This window comes from Psammomys obesus, unplaced genomic scaffold (assembly GCF_907164565.1).
Source record: "Psammomys obesus unplaced genomic scaffold, mPsaObe1.curated_primary_1811, whole genome shotgun sequence".
Classification (NCBI taxonomy): Eukaryota; Metazoa; Chordata; class Mammalia; order Rodentia; family Muridae; genus Psammomys; species Psammomys obesus.
In genome coordinates this window covers 14,507,029-14,521,688 of record NW_026596064.1, presented here as the reverse complement: position 1 = coordinate 14,521,688, position 14,660 = coordinate 14,507,029, and the positions used below count along the sequence as shown (strand labels likewise).

The following is a 14,660-nucleotide window of genomic DNA, read 5'->3' as shown; positions in this document are numbered from 1 at the left end:
AGTTAAAAGAAGTTCTGGGTCCCAGAGAGACAGCTTACTAGTTAAGAGTGCTTGTTGCTACACAACCATGACAAGTAGCTTGTAATTTGGATCCTGACACCCATATTACAGGCCAGATATCCTACACATGCCTGTAATTCCAGCCCCAAGAAGGGTGGAGACAAGAGGATTGCTGGGGCTTGCTGACTTCCAATCTACATGAGAAATACAGTCCCCAGGGTTAGAGAGAGACTCTGTCTCAAAGGAATAAATGAAAGTGATAGAGGAGGACACTGATACCTTCTGGCTTCTGAGTGTGCACAGAGATGTGTACCGATACACACACACACACACACACACACACACACACACACAGAGAGAGAGAGAGAGAGAGAGAGAGAGAGAGAGAGAGTTCTTTATCTACCTTATTAGAAAAAAACTGCACTCATATGGATCAGGCTGGCAATGCAGATTTCTGTGATTAGTAGTATGTAGCACACAAGTGGGAACCATAGCCTGGATGTTGTGTTGATTTCCTGCTCCTGGTCTAGACCAGCTGTGTGATCAGTACAATAAAAGGATACTTAGGTGACTCATTAAACAGTTAATTTGGGTCCCATTCGCCACTTATTTATCATGAAAGGAAGGCATGTGCTTTATTTGAGAATGTTTAAATTAAATGTTTCCATACTTAAAGTAGAAGTTTTAAAGCACATTTAGTACATTATTTAGAAACAATTTCAAGCTTACAAAATTGTATGAATAAGAGAAAATCTAGTAATATGTGTTTCCATTCTTAGCTTTGTTGGTATTTTCTACCTGTGTGACACCCCCCGCCCCCAGTTGCCTGCATGCTTGAGAGCAAGTCCAAGGCCTGTTCATGTTAAGGAAATGTTCTAACACTGGCTACATATCAAACCCTGGCTTTCTTAACTGTTCCAAAGTGTATTTTGTAAGATTGAAGATAAGTTTTTACTTAACTGTACTATAATCAACTACAGTAAGTTTAATATTGCAACTATAATGTACTGCCTGCTCTCTGCTTTTGTCATCTAACACTAGAAATATGCTACAAAGCATCTCAGCTCTCTGCCGTGGATCCAGACGAGGGCTAGGTATTATACAGTCAGTTGGCATGACATGACGCTTTAGACTTCCTTGATTGGGAACCTTTCTGTAATCTTTATTTCTTTTTCACAGCATTGATTTTTTTTGTTTTTGTTTTTAAAAGAATACACTTCCCTATCTAAAAAATGTCAAAGTTCTATCTAAAAAAAAAAAAATCAAGGTCTTGACTTGAATATGTAGTTTCCACCTGTTTTTGTGGAGGGCTGTCTATTTTGATGTTTATTATTAGTTTCAGGTTATACATGCCAGTGGGAATAAGGACAAGTGATATTTTATGATGTCACACATGGAGATGCATGCTGTCCACCCACCTGTCCTTCATTACTGATATTAGAATACTTGGTCAACATGTTCTCTTCTTTCTACTATATAATTTCCTTTTGCAACTAAAAAGCAGTGTATTGGAAAACATCTTAATGCCTTGAAAATATGTTAGTGCACCACAAAATTTCCTTCTAAATTTAATATTCATGATCGTTTTGTCTGATACAGTTTTTATTATGTTGGCTTTAAAGTTGTGGGCTTTTTTTTTTTCCCCCGAGTCCAGCACTCCTCCAACTAGGCAGTGCTTAGCATTTTGCTATAAGCCATGCTCCTTTCTCTCTCTTTCTGTGTTTGTCATTGTTATGAATGAAAAAAAAAATTCCCCCTTTTACACCAGTGATATATACAGTTTCTTTCCTCATCAATGTTGTAATGTAAAAGATTTGATTCCTGAATCAATAATGACTTCAAGAGATTGGTAACCACCCTGAGGCTGTTTGCTAAATCTGTTGTATCTTTCTAGGATTAGTGTCCATAACTCTGACCAGATCTTTCTGAACAGTTCTTGACTTGAGTATATAGTTCCACCTGTTTTTGTGGAGGGCTGGCTTTAAGCTGCTTGAATGCTTACATACGTGCTTTTCCCCTTGCTTTCTGCTCCATGAGGAGCAGCTGAAATTAGTATAGGGTATCTTTTTTCTTAAACATCCATAGCTTTAGATAGTATTAGATGCTGGTGCCTTTAAAGTTGTTGCTGGAATGTGTAATAAATGTTAATATCGTCATTGCTACTATAGCAGCAGTTTACGGTATATAGAGTCAGTCTTGTGAAGCAACGAATAACATTGATTTAATTTGAAATTTTAAAACCAATGTTTTTTACACTGTAGTTTTATTAGCTCTCTGGGAGTGAGCTACATGATGTTGTGCACTGAAAATTATCCAAATGTTCTCGCCTTCTCTTTCCTGGATGAGCTTCAGAAGGAGTTCATTACTACTTATAACATGATGAAGACAAATACTGCTGTCAGACCATACTGTTTCATTGAATTTGGTAAGGGCCTTTTGTTGTTGTTTTATTTGTTTTGTTCTTTTTTGACTTTTTAATTATCCTGTCTCCAGTCAAACAATTTTTCATCTAATAATTTTGGAGAGTAGGGGAGAAACTTCTGCAACCTTGATTTTGATAGAATAAGGCAAAAGGAAAAAAAAATTCTTAATTTGGATGTGTACTAGGAAAAAAAAAAAATGTGTTTGAACTGTGAAGGAGATTGTGATTATTAGTCCAGAGAAAGAATCCCAGAGGACAGATTCTCAATGAGAAATTTACAAGCCACAGACTCCGTTTTGTGTTTATGTGCTAATCTTTTATAGTCTGCTTAATGTAGAGCAGGGGTTGGCAGATACTTGCTGGAAAAGATCAGAGAGTACATATTTCAAATTTTAAGGGCCTTCCAGTCTCTGCCATAACTTCTCAGCTCTGATGCTGCAGCTTGGAAGCAGCCACAGGCAATACATAAATGAAAGAGTATAGTTATTGTCTAATAAAACTTTATTTACAAAAACAGCAGTTTATATTTGGCCTATGGGCAGTAGTTTGCTCAACCAGAAAAGTCTGGTCAAAGTTATGGATTTCTTTATATAGAAAGAAGGGAAATAGTAAAAATAAAATTCTACTTGGAAGATATTTAGGAAATCTCTTTTATTGATTCTATTAAACTTACTTTTCAGAACATACTATCTAATGATGTTAAAAATAAAACATTTATAAAAACTCATTGCTTATAGTATAATTTGTATGTAATTACAACTAATAACAGATCGAATATTTTGTGAGATAAGGATATAAAAATTAAGGTATTGGTTGACAATTAAAGCTGTTTTCTTTCTGTTTTTTTTTTTTTTTTTTTTTGTAATTCCTCGAAGTCTATTGTTAGGTAGCCTTTGGTTATAGTAACTTCATTCTAAAGTTTAGTATATAGAGTGTAAAACTGATGACTTCATGATACAGCAACCCCTTAAATATAAGTAATATTGGAAATCCCATGATAAATTGAATAGTTTTGAATAACAAACTTTATAAAATTTTTGTCCATAAACATCACACTCTCAAATTTAATTAACAAATGACTGCAAGGAAATTTATTTTTATTTTACATAGATAACTTCATTCAGAGGACCAAGCAGCGATATAATAATCCCAGGTCTCTTTCAACAAAAATAAATTTGTCTGACATGCAGATGGAAATCAAGCTGAGGCCCCCTTATCAAATCCCAATGTGTGAACTGGGATCAGCCAATGGAGTCACATCTGCATTTTCTGTTGACTATAAAGGTGCTGGTAAGATATCTTCTGGTGAGTTCTGGATCTCAATTATTTTGTTAATTTTTTTTAAAAGATAACAGAGGAACTCTTGAAAATGAATTGCTTTTTCAACTACATGAGAATATGGAAGTTCAAAGCAACCCATTTTCCCAGTTTATGAAGTAGGCTACTGAAGTATAAAGTACTTTCAGAAGACAATTTCAGAAGATTTTTTTTTTTTTTTGCTAAGAAAATATTCGTGTTTTTTGTAAACATCTTTCTAAAACTGTTTGTAGGTCTGAGAAGTACTTTCCATTCTATGAAATGGTTGTATTTAATATAGGAGTATTGACTGCAAGAGAAACTAAGATTGTTGCAGTGTTAATCTACTCAGATCTTCCCTCCCAAAGAAAGCACACAAGGGACAGGATAAAACTTTTCCTTAAGATGGAAACCTGACAGTGTCATAAAAGTACAGTATGCTATTGTTGGACTACTTCTTTAAAAAATTCCCTTGTGGCTTATGCTCATGTCTGCTTCCATATAATGCTACTGGTGTGTCACCTTCCTCAGATGAAACAGAATAGCAGCTACATATTTTGTGTGCTTATAGCCTAATTTTTTATGTAAATCATCTTTAATGTCTTAAGACTTTTCTGTCATTTTGACATCTTTCCCATCCCTTTACATGCTTTAGTTTGTTAGTATTCTTTAAATTTGGACTGAACATGATACTTCACATATGGTTTGATTATATAAATATGAGAGAAGGGGAAATATTTTACTTAAATATTAATTCAGTCAGCCACTAAACAAGTGAATACGAAATAAAATGGTATTTGAATTGTGAAGGGAGGACTAATCATTCCATCTGTATGTGGCTTTTCCTGTAGAAAATCGTAAGGATATCTCTAGACAAGTATAAGAACAAGTGCATGGACTCAGAGAGGCTACGTGATGCAGCATCAGTGTCTAACTGCTGTACACTAGCAGTTAGCAATTTGAAGATGAGATGGAAATCCCATATAGTGAAAACTAACAAAGTAATTTTTGAAAAACATTAAAGAAGACAAAAATTAATGGAAAGCAGATTTACATTTATGGGTTAGCAGACAATCTTGTTTAGATGGCTATACTCCTAGGTAGACTGAGACTGAGCACATTTTCATCTGGGTTTTTTAAAATAGAAATTGATATGTTGGTTCTAAAATTCATGTAGAAATATAAGAAATATATGCGCAAAATAATCTTGGAAAAGCTGAAAGCCTCAAACCTCCAAACCTACTGCCAAATTATTGTGATCCATATAGAGTGAGTCTGCTTTAAGGCTCGACATGTAGATCAGGGTAGTAGAATTGAGAGGACAGAAGTAATCCCTTTCAGTGTGGCCAACTCATTCTTGACAGTGATTCTAGGACAATGGGGGAAGATCATACAGTGTTGGGACAGCAATGTATCCATGTGTAGAAGAAAGAACTTAGACTGCTGCATATATAACCACAATACAAACTTCACTCCGGGCAAAGCCCTCACTTTACCAGCTATAAATAAACTCTTAATAGAGAGCACAGCTGTGGCTCTTCGTGATTTTGTATTAGGTTTTTCAGATTTGATTTTTAAAATCAAAGTGCAAAAAGAATATACAAGATGGAATTCATTGAAATTTAAAATTTACTCTTCTATGAACACAATCAGTGAAAAGATAACCCAAAGAATGGGAGGAAAGATTTACAAATCATAAATATGTAAGAAATTAATATCTAAAATATTTAACTTGTAATTCAACAATAAGGAAGCAATCTAATATATAAACAGAGAAAAGACTTGAATATGCTGTTTTCTTTTCTTTTTCTTTTATGTATTTTTTGTACAAAGCCAGTCAAAATGGGGATAAAGCGATGCTCAGCATTTAAAAGCACGGGTTCACTTCAGAAGACCTAGGCTTGATTCCCGACAAACACATGGTGGCTCACAACTGTTTGTAACTCTGGTATCCAGTGGATCTGATGTCCTTTTCTGACCTCCATGGGCACCAGGCATGTAAATGGCTCATAGACAAGCATGTGGGCAAAACACCCATACACATAAAGTCCATTTAAATTAAATCAAAATGTATTTAACAGACATTTGAAGGACTCCAGCAGACTTCGTTTAAAAGAAGCAGCACAGCCTAAGATACAGACTCTGTACAGAATCCGAGGAGCGGACAGACCCTCTGTCCAAGGCTTCGTCAGATGCCTTGACAGCATTGTTCATGTGATTTTCACATTTGTTTTCTGGCAGATTGCACTGATTGCTTTTAAGTTGTTAAACAGATCTTTCATTTCTATGATAAATTCTACATGGTCATGATGTGTTATGCTTTTATATGCTTTCAGGTCCAATTTGCTAAAGTTTTGGCAATATTTTATGTGTTTTACTGAATGAATTGATTTCTAGTTTTCCTTTTTTATAATGGCCATGTTTGTTTTCACTGTCTGTGCAAAGCTGACCTGAAAAATACACTGGAAGGTGTTCCCTCCTCATTTACGTTTTTGGAAAATGTTATGTAGGACAATAAAACCCCAAATACTTTTATCTAGGGAAGGCTTAAGTCAGTTCTTCGCCAGGGCTAGGGCTGCGCGGCTTGCATGTTTCTTCTTACTGAGCCTTGGCAGCTTTCTAAATTGGAATCTATTCTTTTTTTTTTTTTTTAAGGATTTTTGATGTATCATTCATATTTCTTTATTCCTTTATTTTCCATAGAATTACAGTTACATCCTCTTTCTGATATTGGTAATTTTTTCTTTTGCTATTTTCTCCTAATAGGTACAAACTGATCGCTTTTTATTGATTTCATTAAGAATTGGCATTTTACTTTCATTGATGTTTTCTTTTTACTGACATGTTCTGTTTACCACTTCCTACTATCTGCTTATTTTGGGTTTTTATGCTCTTGTTTTCTGAGATTTGGAGTGATTTATTTGAGATCTTTTATTCTTTCTTCCTTCCTTCTTTCCTTTTTTCCTTCCTTCTTTCCTTTTTTCCTTCCTTCCTTCCTTCCTTCCTTCCTTCCTTCCTTCCTTCCTTCCTTCCTCCCTTCCTTAGGTCTTAGGTTATCTCCATGCATAGTCCTTGGTTAGAATATCAGTCTCAGGAAAGACCCCCGTGCTCAGATTTTTTGGTTCTGTTGCTCTCCTTGTGGAGTCCCTGTCCTTTCCAGATCTTACTGTTTCCCGCTTCTTTCCTAAGATTCCCTGCACTCTGCCCAAAGGTTGCCCATAAGTCTTAGCATCTACATTGATAGTCTGCAGGGCAGAGCTTTTTAAAGGTCCTCTGTGTCAGGCTTCTGACTTGTTCCCTCTTTTCTTCTTCTTCTGATGTCCAGCCTTGTTGCCTTTCTGGATAGGAATTGAGCATTTTAGCAAGAGTCCTCCCTCTTAATTAGTTTCTTTAGGATGCACAAATTGTGGTATATCTACACAATGGAATATTACTCAGCAAAAAAAACAAGGAAATCATGAAATTTGCAGGTAAATGGTGGGATCTGGAAAAGATCATCCTGAGTGAGCTATCCCAGAAGCAGAAAGATGCACACGATATATACTCACTCATATAGACATATAATATAGGATAAACCTACTAAAATCTGTACACCTAAAGAGATCTTTTATTCTAATGTAAGCACTTGCTGCTATATAGCTCATACTCAGTAGTAATTTAGCTACATCCCATAGATTTTAACATACTGCATTTTTATTTTCATTCCAACTTAAATACTTTAAAAATTTTCCATTTGACTTCCCTTTCGGTTCCTAGGTTATTTAGAAATGTATTATGTACTTTTATTTAGTCATTTTCTTTTTCTTTTTTGACATCTTGAAACAGTACGTTAATTCCTTTGTACGGAAGTTTCCCATTATGCTAGCCATGTCTGGACGCTACCTGTTGGCTAGTTTTTCAAACGCTACTTTATTTGGGGGTTCCTAAAAGTTTATACCTACCTTCCAACCCCTCAACCCTAGGTTGGGGAAAAACAAGGCTGGGAGGGAGAAGGGGATGTAGACCTCTTTACTTCTTTTAGCTGGTTAGGGTCATAGAATTCTTTTTGGGCCAGTACCAATTTCAGTCAGGATACCCAGAAGTCCAGGTAACCAGCAAAGCAGCCAACAGTCCTCTGTCTCCGCCTTCTCCAAGCTGCCGCCCCTTCTTCTCTGGGCTATTATGTTTATACCCCTCAAAGTCCTCAGAATTCAACTAACTTCTGCTGGCAAAGGCCACACCCCTGCATGAGGCAGTGATCAGCCGTGGACAAACTAAAATCCCACAGTTGAGATTATAACAAAAACATGTTTACATACCATAATTGAGTTTTAAAGGAAATCGAAACTTCCGTTACAGGTATCTTTTTAAGTTTTGCTGGTGGGAGTTTCCTGCTCCATCTTCATTATCATCCTCTTCATCATCGTCATCATCACATTTGTCATGTTATTCATCAACCTCTTTGCCCTCCTGTTATCCCATTGCCATATCATAAAATCATGGACATGGCAGTTGTCTTCTGTTTATTGGGGAAAAATCCTCTGAGCTAGGGTTGTATCTTTTCAAGTTTTGCTGAAGGAAGATTTCCTTCTCTATCTTCATTGTCATCCTCCTCCTCATCATCTTCATCACCTTATTCACCAACCTACTTGTCTTCCTCATATCCTTTTTCATAGCTGCAGCTGCTGCTTGATCTTCGTCTGATGTTGCAGTGTGGTCTTCCTGAGGTGCAGGCTGATATTCTCCTGGTCTTCTCACAGTTTCATACACTGTTTGTCCTGTGGTGTCCCCTTCTGCTTTATTTTCCCTTTCTCCTGTACTTGGGGGTCCATGTTCAGTAACCCATTGTCCTAGTCCAGCAGGTCCTTCTCCAGTTACTGGTTCCCTCCAGCCCCATCATGTCTGTCTCCTCTTGTGTTTCCTGGCGATATTTAGGCACTTTCAAGTGTCTATTGATTTTTAATTTACTTCTGTTGTATTCAAAGGACAAATTTTATTTGACTTGTATATTCTTAAATTTATGGGGACTTGATTTATTCCCCCCAAAATAGCCTGTCTTAGTCATTCTTTTCTGCCTACTTTGAGTGTGTGTTCTTCCCTGTGGCCGGTGGTGTGTCCCGTAAGTGTTACTTAGATCAGGGTGGCTAATATTACTGAAATTTGTTGTGTCTTTTCTGACTTGTGCTTCCAATGGTGTGCTTCCAACCATTTTTTGAGAAATGGGTATTGCAGTCTCTGCACTTCTGAATTTATATCTTTCTCAATTTAGGGTAAGCAGTTTTCATATTACGTATTCTTAAATGTTTATTTCTTTATCGTATGTGTATGAGTGTTTTGCCTGCATGTATGCTGTGTACCACCTGTATATTTGTTGCCTACAGAGAAGAGTGTTGGGTCCCGTAGAACTCGAGTTATGGACAGTTGTGAGCCTCTGTGTGGGTATTGAAAACTGAACCTGTATCCTCTGCAAGAGCAACAAGTGCTCTTAACCACTGAGCCATAGCTCCAGCTCCCTGTGTTTTATGTATTTTAAAATTTGTGATTTGCTCTCTTGATACATTCATTTCACCATCATTTTGGAGTTCTTTGTACCTAGGAATATATTAAACTTTGAAATCCTTGCAATATAGCTATTACATTAAAATTAATATTAGTAGTTTGAGCTGTTGTCTGTTTTTCTCTAATATTAGTAATTTGAGCTGTTGTCTGTTTTTCTCTTTGTGTCCTTAAGTTTAAGTGGTGTTTTAAGTAGACTTTTAGTGGGAACCCTAAAAGTCTAGTGAGGATCTTCAGGTATTTGAAGGGCATTAGAATCTCTGACTTCATGTTTGCATTTGAAGTTTTCTGTACCCAGCAGGATATGGTCACCATGGTGCAGCACACTTTCTAGAGTGACTGGTGACATGTTCATTGCTCTTTGTTTTGATTTGTTCTTCCTACCAAAGGGAACACTTTGACATGCTTGATAAATGTGAGAAGCACATTATCAGGAAATGTTAGACTGTTAGCCTTCTTTCTCCCTCTGTATTTCCCCAGTAACCTTCTGGTCTACCTGGATGATCACATCCTGAAGGCCACTGGAGTAACTGCGAGTTAAGTTTATAAATGTCACAGTGAAGAAATATCTTAATAACATCTAGTTTAAATACTGGTGTTACAGGTTAACAAGTCGGCCTGATGAACTGTTTTCGACCATCATTTAACCAGTATTGGTTCCATTTTTGTGTATCTGTATGATCTTAGACCTCCTTTTAATGATTGTATTAACGTATGAGCTCAGGTCATATCTTAAGGCTATCTCAGAGCACACCAGCTGAATGTTATTGTTCGTGGCTGCAAATTATTATTATTATTTTTTTAAATAACCACTCTGCAGTGGTTCCTCATGTTTTTAGCAATCTGTGTAATTGTCCTCCTTAAGAGATAAACTGTATGAGACTCTCTCGCTTTTAGGGTGATAAATATCTTTTCCCCTTTTCTGTTAGCGTCGGTGCAGGTGAGGGTGGTGGTTTAGTGATATTTAGCTAGTGTGTTACATGTAGGTGGGAGGATGTTAGGTTTGTTTGAATGGATCTTGTTTAATATTATCCATTAGTGATCATGCCTAGTCAGAAAGAAAAAAAAAAAAAAGAAGCTTTAGGTTTTAAGTAAGTATAGAATACATGACTCAGTTGAGTCTTTCCTCCCCTCCCTCCCTCTCTCCCTCCCTCCTTCCCTCTCTTCTTCTCTCCCTCCCTCCCTCTCTCCCTCTCTCCTCTCCGTCCCTTCCCCCTCACTCCCTCCTTCATTTGTTTTTAGTGAGTACAGATCTGGGTGGAATTCATAGAGGCATGTCGCCTGGTGTTGGAGGGACTAAGTTAAGTCTCTCTTACTTTTTTTCACAGCAGGCTAATTGAAGGAATATACCACCAGCATGTCTCCCCCAGCACCAGAGCCCTCACTGCAAGCCTGTCTGGGTTCTGGCTGCCTCTGCCACTTCTGGAATTGCTGTGGCATTTCAGAGCTTGTCAAGACAATGGGTGGGTAGGGAAATGTCCCTCAAACTTCTAGGCAAAGTGCTTGTGTTTTGGTTTTGTTGTTGTTGTTTGTTCTTTTAGCCTCCTTCCCCACCATTTTGGGCTTTTATCTTTAAAACCTTAGATGTTGCTAGTGCTGGCCAGAGGCATGACAGGCAATGAGCAGGTGAAGGGACACAATTAGGTGTCCAAACCTAACAGGCTTTTGAATGTGTTGCTGCAGGCTACAGACAAGGCTGGGGAAGTAGCAAGTGTCTCTGAACTTTAAAATTGTTCCTATGTACCTTATTTTATTTTTGTTTAATCAAATAAACTGAGTTTTCCCCCCTGCAGTGGGCAAATAAAGTGGTATTTTATAGTTGTCATTTGGTTGCATCCTTTACGTGTCCTTGTGTATATGTTCACATGTGTGTGGTACCTACAGAGTCCAGAAGAGGGTGTCAGATTCCTAGGAACTGGACTTATTAGCAGTTAGTGAGCTGCTTAGTGTGGGTGCTGGAACTACACTTGGACCCTTTGGAGCAGCAGCAGCAGCAGCGAGTACTGGTTGCTGGGTTATCTGTTGCTGTTTTTCTTTTGCCATATTTAATTTTAATTGTCTTCATTTTTGAAATTCATTTTCTGTTCTTTGTCTTTTTATCTATATCTCCTTAATTTGTTTTTGTGGTTACTTTTGGCTTCATAGTACGTAACTATTATTTCACTGTAGGGTGGTGAAGTCTACCATGACTAACAAGCTAAGGACCAGTCTACAAAGTAGAAGCAGTTCCTTGCCAAAAGACTGTCATTGCTTCATAATCATGGTTTTCTTTTATTAGTATTTGGTCTGGGTTTCTGAGCATCATTCCTGCCATCCAGAGTTTTTTTGCACAGCATTGCATTGAACCCTTGAATGTCATGGAATGCACTCTAGATCATTTGTTTTTTCTGGGCCCTCATCCATTGTCATTCAGTAAACAGTGATTCAGTAAATGTGCAGAAATGTAGTAATGCCTTTGAAATTTAAAAAAGGGCATACTAATCAGTGTATCTGTTCTTAGTGGTATCAATTGCCAGGTGTACAAACGTGATTCTTACTGCCAACATATTCTAAATCTTTGACCACCAGTAGCTGACTGAGGTGATGCGCTCCTATAATTGTAGTTATTTTCCATTCTCTAACACATGTCTTAAGGCATCTAACCTAAGACATATACTACTATCTGTCTTTTAAATACTATCAACATGAGATTAATAATGTATACCAAAATAATGTTCTATGGGGTGTTAAGATACTAGTTCTCTGTAAGCCAGGGGCTGGTAAACTTTTTCTATCAAGGCTGGATGCTACATATTTTAGTTTCCTAAAGGCTGGACAGGCTCTGATGTAACTCTGCTGGTGTAATGTATAAAATAATATAGTCATAGATGCTCTGTAAAAGGATGAGTGTTCTGAATTTGGCTTATGGGTTATAGTATACCAACCTCCAGTGCAGACTAATCTTATGACAACATGTTTTATGTACTGCCAGGTAGAAGCAAAATATTTCTGAGAAAAATAAAAGCTTACCAAATTACTGTCTTCTTATAAGATAATGACTTGATGAGCCCTAGCAGATATCGGATCTAGAAAAGTACTTGCAAGGCAGGGCTGTAACTTAGTTGATAGAGTACTTGCCTACTGAGCTTGCACCCTGGGTTCAGTCCCTACCACCAACTAAACCAGAAGTGGAGCTGGTCATGGTCAGAATTTGTGTCATCCTCAGCTACACAGTGAAAAGCACTAGCAGTCAGAATTTATTTAAAAAATGAGTCATTCTTCAAGACAACCATTGTGGAGATCCAAGCAGGAATATTAAATGAAAAACAGCATTTTGGGTTGTTTTTGTTGTTGTTTGAACTTAGTTTTATTATTTTTAAAAATATGTATGGGTGTTTTACCTACAAGTATGCTTGTGTGTGAGGAGGCCAGAGGAGAGGGTTGGAGCCTTTGGAACTGTAGTTACAGATGATGTGAGCTGCTTATATAGGTGTTGGGAATTAAACCCTGGTCCTCTGCAAGAGCAGCCAGTGCTCAACCCCTGAGCCATCTCTCCAGCCCAGAAATCACTGTTTAATTGGGATCATGACCATGAGCTTTAAGACGTGGGTGGCAGCACTCGTCACTGCAGTTACCTCAAGGCATTAGTGTCTTACTGGGGATTGGGTTGAGAAGCTCCATGACTTCCTTCCATTGTCCTGCGCTCTCTAATAATTCCAACTGTGTGGGTCCAGCAGTAGCTGTAATTTAGGAGGTCTGCTCTTTTACATATATACTCAGGATTTAGGGCAATAGTCTTAATTTGAGGTGCGCTTCCAACTTGACCTATGAAAAAAGACTGTTAGAAATTCTTCCTGCTGCTGACCTCTGTGAACTTTAGACCACATGGCTTTAGACCCCATGGCTTGCTGAATCATTGAACACTGGACCCTAGGGAAAGTGAGAAAAAACCTGAATTGTTTTAAGAAAGAGTAACTTAAAACTAGAGCTTACTTTAAAATTAACCTTAAATTTTATTTTAATTCAGACTAAACTTACATAATACTCTCTATAGTCCTCAAGGTAAAGTACAGGTTTCTTTTGTGGAAGAGAGAGAGCCTCTTAACTAAATTTATAAGATTTTCAAGCTTTCCCCTACTTGGTTGCATTACTTTTAAATCACTTTTAAAACAGTTCTTGATTTTTCTTTGAAACCCTTTAACCCTTTCTTCCTATGCTCTGGCATGAATATTGTTGTCTTGCCATACTTTTTTGTTTGTTTGTTCTGTTTTGTTTTTGTTTTTTGTTTTTTTGAGACAGGGTTTTTTGAGACAGACAGCCCTGTCTGTCCTGGAGAGACTGGGTTTTGTAGACCGGGCTGGCCTTGAACTCTGAAAGATCCACCTGTTTCTGCCTCCCTGAGTGCTGGGATTACAGGTGTGCACTACTGCACCCAGCTGTGTGTGGGTTTTTTTTTTTTTCCATTTTTATTTCGTTTGCACTTTACCTATTCTCATTCAGTCACTTGATAATTTATTTCTATAGTTCTTTTGTTTTAGAAGGAAATTTATAATTCTTTATATGCATGAGTATTTAAAAATGAATGTTTTAATATTCTTACTCAAGTATGGTGTGATCTGCAGATCATGAGACGGCTGTCATTGAAAAGACACCGAAAAATACTGTCATCTCTAGGGAAGGGAAAGGGTAAATGTGAGCAGGAAACTTGTGGTTTTCAAGGGAAGGTTTAGGTAAGGTTGGTTGGAGTGCCTAATTTGAATAATATGGGTGTGGCTGATTTGAATAATGTGGGCTGTGAGGCCTAGGCTGCACCAACTTGATGTGACCCTGAGTATGATGGCCAAATAGAGGAGATAGTGGAGTGTGAATATCAGGATTGGTTGTTGGCACGAGAAAGGGTTCAGTAGACTAACTTGTTTGTCAACTTGGGATTTAGCTAATATTGAGAGAGCAAAGTCTCAGAATGTCAGACCTTCAGGAATACAGAAAAAAAAAAACATGATAATACATTATCATTTAATAGGGAGCATTTCCATCTTCCCCAGATATTTCCTCTGTGCCTTTTTCCAGTCAATCTTTACCTCCTCCCAGATAACCACTGTGGTTACTGTTTTTAATTTTAAATTAATCTTATTCATTTTAGAATATTATCCAATAGGAGTATGTTAGATGGTTCTTGTATACAGTTTCTTAATGTAATGTCATGTGTGAGTACTTTTTGTGACTCTACCTCAGGTTATTTATTCTCTTGCTGATGGATATTACCTTGGTTTCTGAAAATAAAGTTAGATTTTTGCTGTTGACATGTTTCTGTTTTCCTTGAGTAAATGTCAGAAGCAGCATTTCTGGATCAGAGGATTAGTTGCATGCTTAAGTCTTTAAGAAACTGATAGTTTTTGAAGTATTTATACCATTTAAAATTCCCACA

At 37.3% G+C, this 14,660-nt stretch overlaps 1 protein-coding gene across 3 annotated transcripts in view; it reads left to right on the top strand.

Moving 5' to 3' along the window:
- Window positions 1-14,660, top strand: part of Sec22a (SEC22 homolog A, vesicle trafficking protein) — a 61,012-nt gene that overhangs the window by 20,902 nt on the left and 25,450 nt on the right. For all 3 annotated transcript variants that reach the window (XM_055625140.1, XM_055625138.1, XM_055625139.1), the window contains exons 3-4: window positions 2,262-2,425; window positions 3,533-3,727. In XM_055625140.1, the coding sequence (XP_055481115.1) occupies window positions 2,262-2,425; window positions 3,533-3,727 (359 nt within the window). The remainder of the gene's footprint in view (window positions 1-2,261; window positions 2,426-3,532; window positions 3,728-14,660) is intronic.